Raw genomic sequence first — 22089 nt, 5'->3', positions numbered from 1 at the left:
TTTGGCGGAGGTAACGGATATATGATTTAAATGCCAGCTTAATATTATTCTAGTGACAATGTAATAAAATTAACTCTCTTGTATACTAACAACAACAAAAATTATTATTTTTATTTATTTATTTTATTTATTTATTTTTATTTATTTATTTTTATTTATTTATTTATTTTTTTTTTTAACGTGAAAATAGGTAATATTTTAACGTGAATTTTATAAAATTCCTTGATTAATTCAGAAATATATATCCTTTTCGACTACGTTGACAATAAAATAAACATATACCTTCGCTGATTACAATAGATGAAAATTCTGTGTAAGAGAAGTCGTAACACAGCTGGTGGTCCTTCGAGCGGGCGGCTCTGCAACGTTGGCAGGGTGATTTTGGAAAGTTGAAGACTGTTGCGTGGCGGGAGAACTACAGGCGAGGAGCTCTGCAACGTTGGCAGGGTGACGTTGGCGAGATGAGACAATGTTGCGTGGCTAGACACTGTAGCGTGGCATTCCACAGTCCCTTTGGAAAACAGCTTTCTCTTTTGAACGGGAAAAGGAAAGAGGAAAAAAAAAATTTCTCCCTTTTTTTTTTTGAAATTTTACTGTCCGAAAATGTTTTTGCGCACAAAAATTTTATGATTTATTAAATGTGTGATAATATATCAAATGTATTTATTTTATTCTTTTCCTTTCTTTTGAAAAAAAGAAAAAGGAGAGAAAAAAAAAATGTCACAATTTCAATTTCAGTATGTATACTGACACTAGAACAACACTTAATTTATTTTCTTTAAATTTCACAGTTCGAATTTTCTTTAAAAAAAGTAGGTATGTTCTAAATTTTCAGAATCCAAAGAAAAAAAAATTATTTTTTTTTCTTTACACTTAAGTGTCGCAAGAGAAACGTATTTCTTTTACACTTAAGTTCTACACTTAAAGTTGTTACACTGGGTCTTTAGTAACCCCTTTTTCCGTAATATAATTTTACATTTAGAATGCGCACATTTTTTCTTGTAAAACGTCACTTCACGGTTCACTTTAAAGATCGCACAGTGTTTGAATCCGCGGAATCGTTCTGTGGATCCTGGCAGGATCGCCAAAATTGTAACGGGTTTCGTTAAATAACTCTAACAATATATATTAAACACAATCTTTATTCGTAATTAGAAATATAATATAAACTTTGTATTCTAATTCGACGAGTAACAATGACAGGTCTGCCGCAGCATAGACACAGTTACATCAACTGACTTCGATGTGGGTGTTGGCGATGGACCTTTAAGGGTCCCAAAAGTTAGAGGGGATAGAAACCGGTTTTGTCTAGCATGTAGAGGGTAGTAGGACAGAAATCGTTACAAATCACTTTAAAAAAATAAAAGTCTAATCTAAATTTTTATAGACATAACAATAATAATAAAAATAATAAGATGAAATTTATTTTTCAAATAGAGCTTGTTTCGTCTTTCGCAATCCTGAATCCAAAAACATTAAAGTAAATCAATTTTTATCGCCATTTTCAAAGGAATGCTGGTATTTAACAGCCATGATGACAGTTTTATTAAACATTTTGTTTTCCATAACATTGAGATTGGAAAATATTGCCAGTTGTTATGAGCGTTATAAAATTTCATTATTAACTACATATGGCACAATCTTTCAACAAGGTATGATCTAGAAATATTTCACATACAGTAAGAATATATCTTTATAAACAGTTATAAAATATTTTTTTCTAACAAAGTTTTAATTTATAAATTTTTTTTTCTAACAAAGTTCAATTTCTAAACATTTCTTTTTCTAACGAAGTTTAATTTGTAAGTTCAGTTTGAAATTAAATGGAAATTGTTTTCTGTTATTCGCAAGCAACTTCCGAGAAGTATTATTAGTTGTTTATTATAAAGTCAAAAGTTGCTTCAAAATTTATCATGTCGAAATAAAACTTTATAATTAAAAAACGATTGTGGAACTGATTCCAAGTAGAAAAGGCAACTTTTTACATAGAGATGGTTATTCATATTATTTTTAACCACTGAAATATATACAGTAAGAAAAGCTATCCGTCAGTCATAGGAAAGTATGGGAATCGCATAAGTCTGTCTCACTCCCACTCATGGGATATGACTGACGGGGTAGGTTTTCGTACTGTATACTACTGGAACAGGCGTTTTACTGCTTAAAACGGTCCTGCGACAGACCGGCGTATCTTTTTACCTTATCAGAAGGTATCGTTTTTTCTCACTCCTTTACTGAAGAGGACATTAGATTATTATTTCGATCAAACTCCTTATTTGTCGACGGAATATTTAAATCAGCTCCTACAATATTTTTCAAACTGTTTGCAATTTTAGGATCTGTGATACTTAGCAAAAATTTTACTTTTAGCTTTTACTACTTTCTATTTTGTTGATAACATTCAGCATTGTTTTAACCTTTTTTCTTATATCTAGAGTGACATTAAAATTTAATCGATTCAAGTTTTGCCGCTTTCTTTACGAACTTGTATAGATTTCTTTTAATTCGTCCCAGTGGGCAAAAAACCATCATTGTTGTAAAAACGTTCCATAAACGGTTTTTAGTACGTTTCATGTCTGCTAAATAACGTCCGAAAAACGTTATATGGTTCTAAAACGTTTTAAAAGCAATGGAACGTTTTTGGAACATTATTTAGCATTATTTAGTTCTGAAAAGTAATGTGTTTAAAAACGTTTTTAGAACGTTTTTAAAACAATGATGGTTTTTTGCCCACTGGGTTGTTTTTTAAAATTCATGTTTTTAACGTTTACAATGCCTCATGATTATATTATTGATATTAAATATTGTAAATTGTTAGTAACGGATAAATTTATATCAATTTATAGGAACTATGTAAACTATCGTTAATTGATTAATAAATTACTCAAGATTTACAGACGGATTTTATTCTTGTTCTTAAAAGTAATGTGTTTCATTTTCCTACGTCATTTATACAAAATACAAATTAATAACATTATATCTTTTCTAGTGAAAATAAAAACGTGTAACTACGCGTGTCCATTTGAACATATACCCACATAGCACAATAGTATGAGGTAAGGTTATGTTGAATACTAATCGTAAGGCACATAAGGTTACACGATATTGCTGTGGTAGACCTAAGGTGAACTAAAAACTTCCGCCATGGAGGTGAGGTTACATGTTAGGGTGTGGTGACTATATATGATAAGGCCATGGTAACCTTACACGTTAAGGTTGAGGTAACGTTACATGTTAAGGTTGAGGTAAGGTTACATGTTAAGGTTGAGGTAACGTTACATGTTAAGGTTGAGGTAAGGTTACATGTCAAGGCTGAGGTAAGGTAATTATTAAGTTGTAAGGTTGAGGTAAGGTTAAGGTAAGGTTGTGATAAGTTTACCAGTTATGGAAAATATTGAAAAAATAATTAATAAATAAATATTCAATTAAAATGTTAAGTTTGTTGCTCTTCTCTATTTTGGAAACCTGACATGAAGCAGAAAATTTTGAAAACAAATTTGGGGGGACTGGGATTCGAACCCGGGATCGGCGCGCATAAACCTATCATTCTAACTAACTGAGCTAAGTAGAGAACTGGCAGAAGGAAAATTAATGTTGCCTTTAAGGTGAACCAAGAAGATGATTAACTCCTTAAAGGCAACATTAATTTTCCTTCTGCCAGTTCTCTACTTAGCTCAGTTAGTTAGAATGATAGGTTTATGCGCGCCGATCCCGGGTTCGAATCCCAGTCCCCCCAAATTTGTTTTCAAAATTTTCTGCTTCATGTCAGGTTTCCAAAATAGAGAAGAGCAACACACTTAACATTTTAATTGAATATTTATTTATTAATTATTTTTTCAATATTTTCTATAACTGGTAAACTTATCACAACCTTACCTCAACCTTACAACTTAATAATTACCTTACCTCAGCCTTGACATGTAACCTTACCTCAACCTTAACATGTAACGTTACCTCAACCTTAACATGTAACCTTACATCAACCTTAACATGTAACGTTACCTCAACCTTAACGTGTAAGGTTACCATGGCCTTATCATATATAGTCACCACACCCTAACATGTAACCTTACCTCCATGGCGGAAGTTTTTAGTTCACCTCAGGTCTACCACAGCAATATCGTGTAACCTTATGAGCCTTACGATTAGTACTCAACATAACCTTACCTCATACTATTGTGCTATGTGGGTACATTACACGCATGTAAATAAATTACTCCTCTATATTTACACGTGTAGATTTTGACATGTGGTTTCAATTCCAACTTTTCAAACTATATAAAAACCGATTGTACATGGTCAATAATACAAAGCTCAATTCTACACAAAGGTAAAGTCACCAAAGACCAATTCTATAAAACATAACTGTATTAATGTAGTTAAATAATTAAAAAACAAAATTCAACAGACCGACCCAACAAACTATAATTGTACTTTGAATTTAAATATCAAAAACTTTAATCACACACAATTCTTACCCAGTAGGCACAGGGACGTCTAAAAGACGTCCCTTTTTGTCCGCGGACGATTCGGGGACAATAATAGCAATGTCTCTAAGACATCAAAAAGACAATTAAAAGACGTCTAAAAGACGTTCTATGCCTGGTCCAAAAGACATAAAAAAGGACGTCTAAAGTACTTTTTTTTGCGAATAGTCATTTTTGCGAAAAGCCATTTTTGCGAAATGTCATTTTTACGAATCGCCATTTTTACGAATTGTCACTTTTGCGAATCGACATTTTTACGAAATGTCATTTTTGCGAATAGCCATGAACATTTTAATTTGATCTTATATCTTTATACGATCTTACTTTTTTTGTAACTATACAGAGGATAGGATTATTAAATGAGTAACGCCATATCAACAATTAATCATGTTTATTTTAACTTACTTATTTGCCTAATACAATGTGGTAATTATGGTATTCCCATACAAAACTCGTGGTTCTTGTACCGCCAAAGAATTAATCAAAACTGGCCCTCTTACTCTCCCTTGTCGCTAGGTCGGTGAGGAAAGTGGGCGGAGCTTTCTACGAGAGTAGGGGGCAGTTTGAATGTAGAAACTTAAAAATGTCATGAAATAACGCATTAAGAACATTAATTATAAACATCCTGCTCACTTCAATTCTGAAGAGAAGAAATTAGATTGATACTCGCCAAAAAAAGGAAATGTATGGTTTTGCAAAATAAAAGATATAAATTCAGTAGCGTTCTTGTCAGTAAATATTAACAACTCACACTACTGAGAAAGAGGTAGTACACTGAGTTTTACAATTGGACGGTCATATGTTCCAAATGATGTTCGTATTGTTGCAGAACGAACGGGCCCGTCTAAACCCGTATGAACTTCAATCGTACGAACCAGAGGCCATCTTCCGTGTCGAAGTAATGAAGGATCGAGTATAAGAACCAGGTCACCAACCTGCAGATTTCGATTTCTGTTTGTCCATTTGTTTCTCTGTTAAAGAGTGTGGACATAGTCACGTGACCATCGTCTCCAAAATTGATCTCGCATGGCCTTTATGAGGAGCCAATCAGTAGCGTAGTTAATTTGTTTGTCTGTACTTGTAGTTTCTGGTAGTTGGTGTAAGTTTCTGCCAATTAAGGCATGAGCTGGAGTTAATGCATTGACATCATCCGGATCTACAGTGAGTGGAAGAATAGGACGGTTGTTCATGCATGCATCTATTTCTACAAGCACGGTAGAAAACTCTTCATATGTAAGGGGTCTTGAACCTATGATTTTTTTTAAATGGGATTTAGCCGATTTGATATTTGCTTCCGACAATCCACCGTAATGGGGGCGGATGGTGGAATAAAGGTCCATTTTATCCCTTGATTAGCTAGGGTCTCCTACAGCCTTCCAATCTATCTCAGCTTCGCGTAACATTGAGCGGAGTTCAGCGTCAGCTCCGTAAAATGTAGTGGCATTATCACTCCATATCTCACGAGGAGTGCCTCGACGACCAATCCTAATGCAACCAGTAATGATTGAGTTGTTAAGTCACCTACAGCTTCAAGGTGAACGGCTTTCGATGCTAAACAAACGAATAGAGCAAGGTACCCTTTAACAGTGCGTGACCCCCGTCCAGGAACACGTTTGATAGCAAAGGGCCCTGCGTAGTCTATGCCGATTCTTTCAAATGGATAAGTTATAGTTATTCTTTTCACGGGGAGGTTGCCCATGAGCTGTTCAGACCTTTGTGCTCGATAGGAAGCGCAAGTGATACAAGAGCGGATATGATCCTTTATCTAAACGCGACCGCGAATAAGCCAGGCTTGGCGTGCTACGAATGAGTATGTTAACTGGAAGCCCCCATAAAGGGCAGTTCGATGCGCTCAATTGATTATTAATTTAGCGAGTGGACTCTTACCGTGCAAAATTACAGGATGGCGTTGATTATAGGGTAGAGGAGCATTCGCTAGTCTGCCTCCCACTCTTAGGATTCCATTTTGATCAACAAAGGGATTCAATCTGGTAAGGTGATTTTGACTGTTAAGTTCCTTTCCTTCTTCAAGGATTTTAATATAAGTAACAAAATTTTTATGTTGACTATAAAAAACGCAAGCGAAGTATGCGCTTTGGATTTCATCAGAGGAAAGGGGTTGACACATGAGGTTAGCGTGGAGTAAATTTGACTTTGGAAGGAGTTTAAAGCGTAAACAGTAAGCGATTACTCTTGTTAACCGAGTCAAGGACGAAAAACGACTATTTTCGTTATTGGGAATGCTGGCCAGTGATTTTCAGATTGCGAAAGCCATGAAGGGCCATGCCACCACAATTTTGACTCTGATAAAGCATGAGGAGTTATACCACGGGTTGCTAGATCAGCGGGGTTGTCTTTGCTTGGAACATAATGCCACAATAGACCTTTTGAGATTCGTTGAATCTCGGAGACTATTGGCAACGTAGACTGTCCAGCGAGATGGGTTGTCGGTTTGAATCCAAGTTAGGTCGTTAACTGAGTCAGACCAAACGTGACAGGGAGCATTAACGAATCCTAATTTATCTTTTACATAGTTAACTAATTTGACAGTTAATAAGGCAGCATTAAGTTCGAGTTTGGGAATTGATATCGTTTGAAGGGGGGCTACACGTGTTTTTGATATTAAAATTTGTACCTTATAAGAGCCATTTGATGAATAAAAGCGGATATAAGTTGCAGCAGCGAGGGCATGTTGACTGGCGTCACCAAAACCATGAATTTCCACAATATCTCCTGAGTGATAGTGAACCTACCGTGGGCAACGAATAATGTTGATGTCGACCAAATTAGATTGAAATTTTAACCATCGGTTCAATAGTATTTTAGGAATGGGAGCATCCCAGTCAACTTTACCTTTCCAAAGATCTTGCATTAAGATCTTTGCTAGAATATTAATAGGACTGAGTCAACCAATTGGATCAAAAAGTTTTGCGATTATGGCAAGAATATTCCGTTTTGTAGGATGCGTATCAGTTTCGATAGTTACAGCTTTAAACTTAAATTCATCTAGCTTAGGATCCCACGATAATCCTAATGCCTGAACAGGATTGCCCGTATGGAATTCTAACCAATTTGGACGTAAACGATCGGATTCAGGAATTTGATCTAATAAGGAAGGATAATTTGATGTTTACTTTTTAAGATGCATTCCTGCTGAATGTAGTATATCATATTGTATTGTTTCTGACGTTCCAAAGCAGATGTTTTGTCATCTCCGCCAGACATTATATCATCGACATAGGTATTTTCAAGAAGGATTTTGGATGCTTCAGGATAATTTTTTGCTTCGTCATTCGATAATTGTTGTAATGTTCGAAGTGCTAAGAAAGGAGAACATGTTAGCCCATATGTTCATGTAAGCAATTGGTAATGACTGTCATGGTGACTTCCTGGTTTTCGCCAAACAATTCTTTGTAGGTCAATATCCCGTTCATCGACTAAAATCTGCCGATACATCATTTCGATGTCTCAACAAAAGGCGACTTTGAGGAGCCTCCAACGCATTATTACAGCTGTCAAATCATTTTGTAATTTAAGGCCTATATAAAACGCTTCATTAAGGGAGTTATTAAGGAATGATTTATCAGAACCGTTAAAAACAATTAAAACCTTTTTTGTCATTTCTACTAAACGCCAGACGGCATGATGTGGAATGTAATAAATACGTTCTTCATTGTTATCAACATGCGAAGAATTTAACAAACGCATATGCCCCTTTGTTTCATATTCTGACATAAACTTCGAATACTCAGTCTCTAATGTAACATCAGTTTTAAATTTTTTGTGAATGGAATTTAACATTTGTTTTGATCTATTCCCAGTGGGCACAGGGACGTCTAAAAGACGTCTTAAAGACGTCCCTTTTTGTCCGCGGACGATTCGGGGACAATGAGGGCAATGTCTCTGAGTCATCAAAAAGACAACTAAAAGACGTCTAAAAGACGTTCTATGTCTGGTCCAAAAGACGTCCAAAAGACGTCCAAAAGACGTCTAAAAGACATAAGAAAGGACGTCTAAAGTACGTCTAAAAGACGTCTTTTGGACGTCTAAAAGACATAAAAGGGACGTCTAAAAGACGTCTTTTGGACGTCCTTTTTACATTCCTTCAGATCTTAAATAAACATTTCTTTTATAACATTTTCTAAGTTGAAATTCAGTAACATTGTATTAAATTTATTTTAAGTTTAATTTTATTTTTTCTAAAATGTGGAGAAATAATGAAAAAATTCCTACGAAGCTGGGATCGAACTCGGATACCTTGGGCTTGAAACACTGCGCCTTAAGCACCTCAGCCGTTCAAGACAGATATGAACCTCTACAAAGTTAACGATCTCACTTGTCAATGAAATGAATTTCACTTAGAAAAATTCCAATGAATTTCACATTCATAAATTTCTAAGTCCAAGTTGAACTTAGTAAATAATATTTTCTATTTATAAAAATTTTTCTATTTTCAAATGTTGAATTAAAAAGACGTCTTTTAGACACTTTAAAGACATCTAATGGCCAAGACATAGAACATGAATAGGACGTCTTTAAGACGTCTTGAAGACGTCTTTTGAACAAGTGTGCCCACTAAGTAATCAACCACGGACCGACTCTACTCAGACCGACCCTACTTACAATCAATAAATAATTTTTCTAATTTTTAATTAACCACAGACCGATCCTACATAATAACAAACAAATCAATTTTCTTAAATTTTAATCATCCACGGACCGACTCTACACAGACCGATCCTACAAACAATAAATAAATAACACAGGCCGACAAAATTTAGGCGAATCTCAGAACCAAGAACCGGAAAATACTGTTTCGAAGGTTTTCGACGTGCTGAATCCGAATCTGACCTCAGAATTGCCCCATCACATCAGGTTTTTGAGATATTCTAGCCTAAAAGTGCCAAAAACACGGTTTTTGAACTCCTGTACAATCAAGAGAAATTTTTTTTTATAAAAGTTATTTGCGGCATCTAAAAGAACTATTCTCCTCCTCTAAAGCCTTTTAAACTTGAAAAAATATTTATTTTTTACTGAGATATCGTCATTTGAAGTTTTTGAATCTGGTCAGTATACGAATATTGACAAATTTTCCTACATTCAAAAACTTTAAATGACGATATCTCAGTAAAAAATAAATTTTTTTTCAAGTTTTAAAAGGTTTTTTAAAGAAGAAGAATAGTACTTTCAGATGCCGTAAATAACTTTAAAAAAATAATTTCTTGATTGTTCAGGAGTTCAAAAAAGGACAAAACCCGTGTTTTTGGTACTTTCAGGTTAGAATATCTCAAAAACCTGACGTGATGGGGCAATTCTCAGGTCAGATTTTTCCAATGTAATTTTTCTACCTTAGTGTAGATTTGAGCTTTGTATTACTGGCCATGTACAATCGGTTTTTGTATAGTTGAAAAAGGTGAAATTGAAACCCTGTCCATGTGGGCAATTCCACGTGAGATTTTAGTCGACCTCTTAAAATCGGCCAAAAATATTTTTTTCTATTCTATATCGAAAAAAAGACATAAGTAATTTTTTTATTTTTTTTTAATTGTCCGAATTTTTGAGTTATGAATTTTCGAAATTTTTGAATTGTAATTGTAGATTTATATTCAGTAGCTTACAAGTCCGAAAATATTGAGTTTAGGAAAAAGTTGTCAAACAATGAAAGTTTTAGTTTTCTTTCGACGTTTAAGAAATGTTAACAAAAAGAATTTTTTAAAATTTTTTTATTAACAACAAATTTTTTTTAATTTTGTGCCGTAATTTTTTTTTTATTTTTTAAAAATTCATTTATACTTTATAATATAGAGAAGTTTTTTCAAAAAGTCCCGAAATGGGTCTGATGTGTTAAATGAGTTTTAAAACAATTTCAAAAGTCACTTGTAAGCATCACAGGAGGATTTTTTTACAATTAACTTTTTAAAACTGTCTACAGCGAATAATAATTTTTAATCTTTTTGAGTGTTCTTTGTTTTAAATTAAATCTTTTACACTGTAGACAGTGTTTAAAAGTTAATAGTAAAAAAATCCCACTGTGGTCCTTGCAAGTGATTTTTGAGAGTGTTTTAAAACTCATTTAACACGCATCAGGCCTATTTCTGTGGGGTCATTCACAAACTACGTCACGCTTTTTCGGACTAATTTTGACCCCCTCCCCCCTTCGTCACATTTTTTACATACAAAAAAAAATTTTTTCCACACTTCGTCACAGACAGCTTGACACCCCCCACCCCTAGGTGTGTGACGTAGTTTGTGAACGGCCCCTGTACTTTTTGGAAAATATGTTCAATTTTATAAGGTATAAATAAATTTAAAATAAATAAAAAATAAATTCGGCCGAAAGTTAAAAAAAATTAATATGTTTATAAACAAAAATTTGTTAATAAAAAATTTTAAAAATAATTTTTTGTTTACATTTCTTAAAAGTCCAAAGAAAACTAAAACTTTCATTGCCCATGTGTATAGTTGGACAAAGAAAAAATTATTACACTTGTAAAAATTTTTCCTCGTGTATATTATATTTACACGTATATTACACACATGTCAAAATATACACGTGATTACTTTAATAGGGATTTATGCCTTGTATTCTAAAATCTATCTCCAAATTATGATTTTTTCTTTTAATGCGATAGTCATAAAATATTATGTATGTACTATTAAATTATTGTTTTTCTTAAATTTATAAAACAGGTTCAGAATTTTGTCCAGAAAATCCATCTGGTCGAGTAGGATTTTTAACACTGGGAATATTTAGTCTTTTAACATTCAATTTTTATTCAGCCTACTTGGTTTCTGCGAGATTAAATGAGCCAATCATAAAAATGAATGATTCTCTATATTCTCTTTCCAAAAGCAATTTGAAAGTAGCATCAGAACCACTTATTTACCTAAACTTTTATCTAAAGGTAAAATAAAAAAAGATTAATACTTAAATAAATAATAAATATATTTTTATATTGTCTTTCTTAGTAATTATTATACCCAGTACTAATAATTCCTCATTCACACCAATCTTGGTAAAAGTATACACAGCACACTGGTAGTAATTTAATATTAGCAGAAGTAATGGTTAAAATTGAAATAAATAAAAGCACAAAAGCCTGACGTTCACATATTTAAAATAAAATATAGGAACAATTGAAATACTTTTTGAGTAAATTTATTAAAGTCATCCATCTCAATATCAGCGGAAAAAATTGTTATTGTGTGGTAAGCCCGCCTGAGTGCCGCAGTTGATAAATCTTTTAATTAAAAACAAATTTCTGTTGACAATACGAGTTAAATAGAAATTTAGTACAGTTAATAATAATATCAACAAATAGAATCTTACACTTTTAGTGAATAATATTAAATTTAGTTTTAAATTTCTTTAAATTTTTGGCCGCCAGAAGCTATAGCTTTAGATTTGTCTAATCAACAGAGAGACGATTGGGAAACAAAACAGTTTTATAGAAATAAATGGCTTACAACACAAGAATCTGAAAGGTTTCTACTTCCGGAAGAAGGCATAAGAAAAGTATATGAAGGAAATTTTGCATATCATTCAGAAACGGATATTTTATATCCATATATTGAAAAATTGTTTGATAATCAACGAATTTGTGAAATTACAACTGTGCACATGGTCCATCCAACATTACTACCTCTTTATATTAGCAAAGGAAGTCCATTTACAGAAATCGCTAAAATAGGGTATGGTAAACATAAAATAATTATTTGATATTTTAATAGATGCAAATTGTGTATTATGAATATTTATAATCTAAAGAAAACAATTTAAAAAGATTTCTTTAGAGGAGAGGCGGGTAATTCGGCGCACTCGCATTCACAAAAATGTATGGATTTTAGAGAAACAAAAATATTTTTACTTTCAATATTTATGTATTCCTTGAAATTATGTAAAAAAATCTAGACTATTTTCACTAATAATTAATTATTTTTTATGAAAAGTAGTTTTTCGATGTTCTGCGTGTATTGTGATCACAGTGAAAAAACAGTAAAAAAATTGCTTTAATTTTTCTTTTAAATTGTTTTTATGGGATTTCTTACTTCGTACCTGTTGAATGGTTTACAAAAATTTACTGAGTTCATTTAAATTAAGTTTTGTTTAAAACAAGTATATTTTAGCTATTTATATGCTTAATTATTCAAGAATTGATTATTACATTCACATTACATTATATACAATATATAAATTATTTAATGTATAATAATAAATTTAAATACATTTTTGCATAAAAATTAATTTCTTTTAACATTATAATTAATATCCCTTTCTTTTAATACTTAAGGTTTAGAGTGCGCCGTATTACCCACTTGGATAGGGTAACTTGTCGCAGGCGTACTTTTTTTTAACACTTATAATATTAACTTTTTTATTTAATGTTAATACGATTTTTACCGCACAATAAGTTGGTTTGAATATTAAACTAATGATTTCTAAATAAGTTTAGATCATTAGATTATTAATTATTAATTATAAATACCAAGTCTGTGCAGGTTTTTAAATATATTAGGGGAGAGGTACGCTCGTTAAGACACTAAGATATTATAACCTGTGTAATTGATAATATCAAAAAGTTTATTGGCATTTTGTCGTATCATTATTACTGAACTTTTTATTCAATAAAAGCGCGATAACTCTTGTTTTTTCGGTAAAACTAGAGCGAACCAATTTTTTTATTTAAAAAAGTGTTTTTCAGGATTTCTGTTTAGTGTATTTAGTGTATTTTTTAGTGTCAGAAAAAAATGCTGATAACATTTACATATCAATTTTGGTTCTACTTTAATGTTCCGACAAAAATTTAGACATACGTTAACATTTACAAATAATTTCAAAGCTTTAAAAAAAATAACTCTCTAAATTTGGATCAGCGAAAAGTCGCTGATTCAAAGCCCAGAGTATGTATTGCTGATTAAATCAGCGTATATCCGCACTAAGAAAAGTTTAGCACCGATTCTGTAAAGGCCTGTCTCCAATAGGTTCTCAAAACTCTGTGTTTGTCTGCGAATGATTGCGTTGCGTTGATTTTAGCATATGTTGACATAGCAACCGACGCAACGCAGAGTTTTGAGAACCTATTGGAGAAAGGCCTTATTGCACATGTTTCAGATTCTTAAGGCCTAAGCACAACTACTTTGCGAATTTCGTTCGCGAACGCAATGCATGGGTTAGAAAAGGACAGAGATACATTTGTGTCCTTTTCTAACTCATGCTTTACATTCGCGAACGACGTTCGCGAAGCAGTTGTGCGTTGGCCTTTAACCTTCTGCACAACATCGGCCACATCTGTCCCACATTTCGCGCGGCTGCTGTACGTCAGAGTTCAGATGCTGTACTTGACTTCTCTCAGTGTATACACTGATGAAACAGCGTATATGCACTGATTTTCGAGCGTATAATGTTTAATTCAGCTGCATTCTGTTAATCAGCGACTTTTTACTGATAGAGAAAAGTCTTTTCTGAATTTACTTTTGTATGGCTCTGTTACAATAAATTCAAGTTTATCACGCAATATAAAAGAAACAAAAATAACATTCGAAAAGTAAATCTGAAAAAAATGCACGTTTTTTACAGATTAGCAAAACTATATGATATGGGAATTCGTCACAGAGAGTTAAATAGATGGGCAGCAAGAGAACCTCAATGTCAAAAGGAACTGCTTGGTGTCAGCAGTATAACCATATATGAAACAATACCAACATTAGTACTGCTTAACAGTGGTGTTTTGTTTTCAATCATTATTCTTTTTGCTGAAATTACACATAAATGATGGATAAAGATACATGTACTAAATATCTTGAGTGAATTAAAAAAAATACTAGACAAAATATTTTACCATATATTTTTAAATCAAATTTTTAAAATAATAATTAATAATGATAGTTTAATATATAATATAAATTATAAATTTATAAATTTCAAGTTATTAGAGTTGTAAAAGGAGTAGAACTATGAAAATAAAAATATCCAATTTATTTGAAAAGGAATTTCAACAAATTTGTTTTTCAAAATATTAACCCAGTTACGATGCACCCATTTATTTTGGAAATTAAATTTTAACATTAAATATTCTGGGAATTTTTTATACAAAGTGAGAAAACTTTTCACCATAAACTACCATTCGCGTAAAGTCGATTTGATTTTTAAATTAGATTTTTATTTTAATAATTAACAAAAATGAAATGTAATTAAACTTTTTATATGTTATTTATAAATTCTAAGAAAATTTTGTTAAAAAATTTTATTATAGCATACATTGAGATTAATTTATAATGGTGAGAAGTTTGCCCTTCTGCGATCAACAAAGTTACAAAATTCGTTGTGACTGAGAGTAGACATATTTTTATTTTTATTACTGCAATATTTTCAAAATAAGTTTTATTTTTAATTAAGGAAGATTTCGACTATATCAGCAATTACACGGAAAAAATTAATTTAGTACATTTTACGAAACTAATTTTGGAATAGCGGATTCGGAGAGGAGTTTAGTATAAGATAAAACAGAATCAATAGTAATATATGATGACTGCGTTTCTCGAAAACTCAAAAAAAATTCTATGGAATTCACAAATGATCGGTTGGACGTTCTGATTCAAGAGTTTTGTAAAATGTTTAGCCTGAAGCGCATGCACCACGGAAAAAAATATTCACGGAGACAAAAACGAATAAAGCAGAAAAAAGAATTTCTTAATGTACCAATGAGCTCTCAAGATCATTTTTTCTCGTCTTGTATAGGAGATAGATGATTGGTTCGACACATGTGACTGCCCTCTACAACGCAATGGTTCGCTTGGATTGGCTTATTTTATTCTGACACTAACTTAACGGAAATACGCATACATATAAACGAATTCTGACGCAACGCACATACAATATAACTCGCACTTGTAGATGAAAGAATTGAGTTTCTTTATATACTAACTGAGAAGATTAAAACTGCGCTTGTGAGAAATGTCAATATACTGAATATTAATTTTTAAAAAAATCATTTTTTAAAAGTTATACAAAATATTTTATAGTTTTTAAAATAACATTTTTTAATTATAATTGGTTATAAAATCTCTATAAAATTTTTCAATTTTTAAAAAATTATTTTATTCTTAATTTTAAATTATAAATAAATTGCAAAAAAAATTTCAAAATTAAATTCAAACTCAAAAAATTTTAATATTAAATTGTCTAAAATTTGAAGTAATAACAGTTAAAACTAATAAAAATTAGAATTAATTAAAATTTTGAGAAATTAATATATATGTACATTTATTGTCATCGGTAAATATTATGATAAACTATAAAATTTATTGGAATGTAAATTAAAAGAAATTAATAATAATTAAAAGTTTGGATTACAAAATCACATAAAAAATGTTACGAATTTGGAACAATGAAATGTGAAATACGTAAAAGAAAACAATTATCCAAATGTTACCGGCAGGTAAAGCAGTTCTCTTTTTCCTTCCGCATATTATCTCTATATACAGCAGACAAGTTAATACCGACGCGACGAGACAAGCTTCAACATATCTATTTATAACGCGACTTTTGGTACACCCCGTATAGAATTTTACGAAACTCTGTGATCGAGAATTAACGATAGACAGCGAAGTGAAAACTCAAACCAAGCGTTTTTAGATTGCACGAAACATTTTTACCATTTTCTGATAAAATGTTCACCAGAAAATACGAAACATTTCTACATTCAAGCTTGTTTTATAAATTACATTACTGGTTGCAGTTTCTCGAAAATTGTTCTGCTTAAAGTAGTGAAAGTTTCTGGGTTTTTGAAAAACTTCGTCAAGGAATCTTAAATATCCGCTAGTGCGAAATTAGTTTCGTAAAATCTGCTGAACTTATTTTTTCCGTGTAGTGACATCCATCAGACGTCAATTGAACTCTTTGGTTTAGAGTCAGGTGTTATTCTTAAGATAATTATTCCGATATGGTTGTCGGTAAATAATTATATTTTTGAATTTAATTTTTGATCTGAAAAAATAAGCTGCGTGAACGACTGCACTGTGCATCTGTGAGGACTCGAACCCCAGTTAATAGCAACCTTTCGCGGGACTAACGCCTACCAATGCTGTGTTGGCATGGTGCATTGGTAGGCGTTAGTCCCGCGAAAGGCAGCTATTAACTGGGGTTCGAGTCCTCACAGATGCACAGTGCAGTCGTTCACGCAGCTTATTTTTTCAGATCAAAAATTAAATTCAAAAATATAATTATTTACCGACAACCATATCGGAATAATTATCTTAAGAATAACACCTGACTCTAAACCAAAGAGTTCAATTGACGTCTGATGGATGTCACTAATTGCTGATATAGTCGAAATCTTCCTTAATTAAAATTCTTAATCAGCAAATAATTTCCTACATTAAGTTTTATTTTTAATTTCCAGTAAATTAAAACATGAGGAGTTTAAAATGACTTAAAGAGAAGATGAAATATGCAATTCAAAAATTTTTAGATTTATCGGTCCTGCATAATCATCACGAAATTAATTACAGTGAAACCTCGATTATCCGAACTAACCTAGGCAAGGCTAGGTTCGGATAATCGAAAGTTCGGATAATAGAGATTTTAATTTTTTCATAATTAAAGTAAAAAAATTGGATAGTTGGACTATATATATTTAATTTAATACTTTTTTTTAAATATGCATAAGTATAAAAAGAAGAACTAAATTTCTTTTATTATAATTTCCATAATATATAACCTTCTATCAATTTTAAAAATTTCAAAAAGTTATGAATTAGATACTACATTTTTTAATTAATTAAATTACAGTTTTCGAATAAATAAATAATTATTATAATTATCCAAAATTGACAATATTTTATTTAAATTTTGTATTTTGTTTATTTTATTAAAATAATAATTTAATTTTTATTAAATTAAAAATAATTAAAAAATAATTAAATAATTGCCCCTAGGTGGCTATACATTAACACGTGCTCGCGTCTCGCTCTTGATTTTTCTTGATTGTTTGTTGTGTTTTGGATATTCGGACTAATTGTGCACTCACATTTTTCGTGAACTATTAGTTTTTATCTGATATGTGTGCTTCTTTCTCTCAAAAAGTGACATTCTTTCTCAGTTTTTTGTGCTTTGGTTTGTGCTTCTCGTGCACCTAACCTATAATTTACTTGGATTAATTTACGATGTCTTCTAACAAGTGTTACAAGTGTGGCAAGAACCTGGTAAAAGACTCAGTCTCTTGCTCAGGTTGTGATGCTATTTATCACCCTAGTTGTGCTATGCAAACGGGTACTAATGTTGATGGTTCATACATTAAGTGCTGCAGGCCAAGACAACGTTCTCCTAACTCTTCTAACGACGACACTATTTTGAAAGCATTAGCAGATATGAGAAATTCTTTCTCCTCGAGATTCGACAACATTGACACTAAATTGGATGATGTTAGTCAACGCATAAACGCAAGTGAGATTAAAATAGATGAATTATTTGATCGTATGTTGATTGTAGAAGGCAAGGTGTTATCTGTGGAAAATTCTAATCTCAATCAAAGTATCCCAACTCCAACTGTAAATCAATGTATGCATGAACTGGAGGATCGTGGGCGAAGGAAAAAAAATTTAATTTTGTTCGGGTTTCAGCAGCATGAACTAGTTACTAATACTCCAAAAACCAGTAACAACTCTAATAATTTGCAATCAGCTGTCCTGAAGCTCCTGAAAGTGTTCGTCCCTCCTGACATTCTCGAGAATATGAAAGCCACTATACTTGGTAATATTACGCAGGCTCCTCAGCAGAAGCCCTGCCCAAGCAAACTTACGTTTGCGACGGAGGAGAAGGCACAAGCAGCTCTACGAATATTTGTAGCTGCCAAGCGAGACGTGAGTCACTCACACACAATCAAAAACATATATCTCTCTCAGGACCGTACAAGAATGCAACTGAACGAGATTTCTGCTCTCAAAAATCAGCTGGAAGCACGTCAATTGGATGGGGAAGAGAATTTGAAAATAGTGTTTCGGTCTGGGAATCCTGTCATAGTGAAAAATCGGAGGTTGATGAAAACTACTTTAACTATTCTAACGAACCCTCACAAGGACGATTGATAACTAATGAGGTATTTTACCGTGAATACGAAGCTGACACCTCTCCTACACACACTAATAATTCTGTCATATTCAATGTCTACTATCAAAATGTGAGAGGTCTTCGCACTAAGATTGATGCTTTGCGTCAAAACATTCCCCTCTCTCCCTTTAATATCATAATTTTCTCCGAAACATGGCTACATCCTGGAATTAACTCCCAAGAATTTGGATTCAATAATTACGATGTTTTCCGGTAAGATAGATGTGAATCAACAAATACGGGTAAGAGGGGGGGAGGTGTTTTGATTGCATCAAAACATTTTCTAAAATGTTCTCTTATAATTTAATTCTATTACTATTGAACATATCTTTATAAAATTCATAAAAAAATTCGACTCTCTATATTTTGGGTTGTTTTTATGTACCTCCGAATTCTTCAACTAATATATATTTTGACATGTGTTCAATTATTGAAAATATAGTATTCTCTTATCCTAATGCGAATATTTCCATCCTTAGAGATTTTAATTTACCTTTTTTAAAGTGGAATAATAGTAAAAACGGTCCTCCTTGTTTGCCTAAAAATACTTCTGTCATGCAGCATGAAGTAATATCGTCGATTATTTCTGACACATGTGATGTCGCTAATCTGATGCAAATAAATGAGTTTACTAATGTTCATGATTCTATTCTAGATTTGGTGTTTTGTAATTCGATTGATTATGCTTTAAGTCTTTCTAATGATTTTGTTTTACCTATTGATGATTATCATCCACCTTTACAATTACATGTAATGGCTAAAAAAATAATATTGATAATAGATGTAACCTTGACCACCCTGTTATAAATAATTATGACATTAGAAATGCAGACTTTGACGCAATCAGTTGCTATTTAAATGGTATAAATTGGAATTTGGTATTTGATGTGTCAGACATTGATTCTGCGATAACGATTTTTTATGAACACTTGTATACAGCATTAAATTTATACGTTCCTCTTAAGCCATTGTACTCCTTTCAATATCCACACTGGTTTACTACTGACATAAAAAAACTAGTTTTGGCAAAAAAGTTAGCACATTATAATTATAAATCATCCAGTACGAACAATAATTATTTAATTTTCTCTAAACTAAGGGCACAATGTAAACTTTTATCTAGAGAATGTTATCAATCTTATTTACGTAATACTGAAAATTCAATCATAAACAATACTAAATTTTTTTGGAAACATGTTAATTCTGTGCGCAAAAAACCACGATATCCTAACATAATGTATCTCGATGATGAAATTTGTGATAATGATTGTGATATCAGTGATTTGTTTGCAAAATATTTTGAATCTGTTTATACGCCTCCTACTATGTCACCTCCTAATTATAATACTAATTCAAACTCTACTATCTATCTTCAAAATATGTATATTAATAAGGAAGACATTCTTGAAAAATTAAATAAATTAGACATACACAAATCAGCTGGGCCTGATAATGTGTCACCTCTCCTTCTACGTACTTGCTCAAATGCATTTTTAGAACCTCTGTACATATTGTTTAACAAATCTATTTCTTGCTCTGTTTTCCCTTATGAATGGAAAAAAGGAATTATGATCCCTGTTTATAAAAGTAATAATAATGAAAATATTAGAAATTATAGGCCTATTACGCTCCTTAAATGCATTGCGAAAATCTTTGAAAGCTTATTATTTGATTTAATTTATGCTTCTGTTTCTAATATTGTCATTGAAGAGCAACATGGATTTGTAAAATGTAAGTCTACGACAACTAATTTAGGTGTTTTCACTAATTTTTTACTATTGAATATGGGGAAGGGTGCACAAATTGATGTAATATAGACAGACTGGACTAAGGCATTTGATAGGGTGGACCATGATACTCTTGTGACAAAGCTTGAAGCTCTGGGTTTTTCTGGTAATTTAACAAAATTTATTAAAAGTTATTTAGAAAATAGATATCAATCTGTACAATTCAATAATAATTACTCTACACCTTTCTTATCTACATCAGGAGTTCCCCAGGGATCAAATTTGGGTCCTCTTTTGTTTATATTGTATGTAAATGACATTAAATCAATTTTCAAACATATTTTTTTCCTTTTGTATGCAGATGATTTGAAATTATTCAAAGTTATTCGAAATGATCAGGATAATATTGATTTGCAATCTGATTTGAATAACCTAATAATTTGGTGTTTTCAAAATAACATGTCTTTTAACATTAAAAAATGCTCGGTCATTTCTTTTTCCAAGAGTAAACGTACTCTTTACTATTTGTATACAATTGGGCAGGATGAAATTGAAAGGGTGACTCAGGTTTGTGATTTGGGTGTTATACTCGATAGTTCCTTATCATTTAATTCTCACATCTCGGAAACCATTAGTAGAGCTCTTAGATCTCTGGGCTTTGTTATGAGAAATGCCTCGTTATTTCGAAATGAACGTACTCTAAAAGTACTATTCTTTACTTTTGTATTAAGTACACTACAGTATGCATCAGTTATTTGGGTACCTTATTATGCGTATTTACTTATTAGACTGGAGCGTGTTCAAAATCGTTTTCTTCGTTTCGCGGCGAGACAGTTATATATACCATTCAATTTTCATGAACATAATTATGATAACTTGCGTGAGCGTCTAAAAATGCCTAAGATTGTAACTCGATTTCTGTATGCAGACCTTATTTTTATGTTCAAAATATTGAATGCTTTTGTAAATTGTCCAACACTCTTGTCACTAATAAATTTAAGTGTACCTTTCAGACCATCTAGATATCGCTCATTGTTTAGAATTGAACATCATAATACGAACTATGTAAATAATTCATTGATGATAAGGTTGAGTAGAGAAGCAAATACTGTAAGTGATTCGGTTGAGTTCTTCGACACTTCATTGAATAGATTTACAACTGCATTGCAAAAATTGTTATACTACTACCATTAACATTATAGTTCCGCCTAGCGTTCTCATAACTTACCTTCATATAGTTGTTAAGGTCTTTTGTTATATAATTTACAATTCAGTACTTTTGTACGAAAGGGTTCGTCTGAAACCCGTTTATGTTCAAATAAATAAATAAATAAATTATTATTAATCATTAAATTTATTTGTGCAGATTACCTTTGCATTATATAAAGAGTAAATAAACTTTTTTTATTTTAATATTTTAATTTGTTTACAAACGTCAAATCACGTGAAACTATCCTTTTTACATAAAAGGATTTCATTTAAAAATCAAAAGAAATCAGAACGTTTTTCTTTTTTCCAATAAACTTCTAACCTTATTCATTTGTAAGATAATGAAAAGGCCTATTTTACGGTTTGTTTAGATAACATTTATTTTGAAATCCCAACTAGTTTCGAACCATATATGGTTCCTCATCAGGGGATGAATAATTTTCACAAATACATTATCCAAAATTAAGACAAAGCACAAAAGATTTCAAAAAGGATTAAATTATAAAATGATCTGAAAAAGAAAAAATTAAAAAATTGTTTCAAATCTAATTGTAATGCA

At 31.8% G+C, this 22089-nt stretch overlaps 1 protein-coding gene across 1 annotated transcript; it reads left to right on the top strand.

Moving 5' to 3' along the window:
• The first annotated feature begins 1493 nt into the window (after positions 1-1493).
• LOC122503220 lies at positions 1494-14260 on the top strand. Its single transcript, XM_043613682.1, has 4 exons — positions 1494-1652; positions 11178-11392; positions 11932-12179; positions 14065-14260. The coding sequence occupies exons 1-4, from the start codon at positions 1532-1534 to the stop codon at positions 14258-14260; spliced, it is 780 nt and encodes a 259-aa protein (XP_043469617.1). The 5' UTR covers positions 1494-1531.
• The last annotated feature ends 7829 nt before the right edge of the window (positions 14261-22089 follow it).

The sequence above is a fragment of the Leptopilina heterotoma genome, unplaced genomic scaffold (assembly GCF_015476425.1).
Source record: "Leptopilina heterotoma isolate Lh14 unplaced genomic scaffold, ASM1547642v1 Lhet_248, whole genome shotgun sequence".
Lineage (NCBI taxonomy): Eukaryota > Metazoa > Arthropoda > Insecta > Hymenoptera > Figitidae > Leptopilina > Leptopilina heterotoma.
This window is presented reverse-complemented; position numbering and strand designations above follow the sequence as displayed.

Coding starts and splice junctions, on each gene's coding strand:
- LOC122503220 (XM_043613682.1), top strand. CDS start 1,532: ATGATGACAGTTTTATTAAACATTTTGTTTTCCATAACATTGAGATTG. Junction 11,393..11,931: donor ACCTAAACTTTTATCTAAAG/GTAAAATAAAAA, acceptor GAAACAAAACAG/TTTTATAGAAATAAATGGCT. Junction 12,180..14,064: donor ACAGAAATCGCTAAAATAGG/GTATGGTAAACA, acceptor CGTTTTTTACAG/ATTAGCAAAACTATATGATA.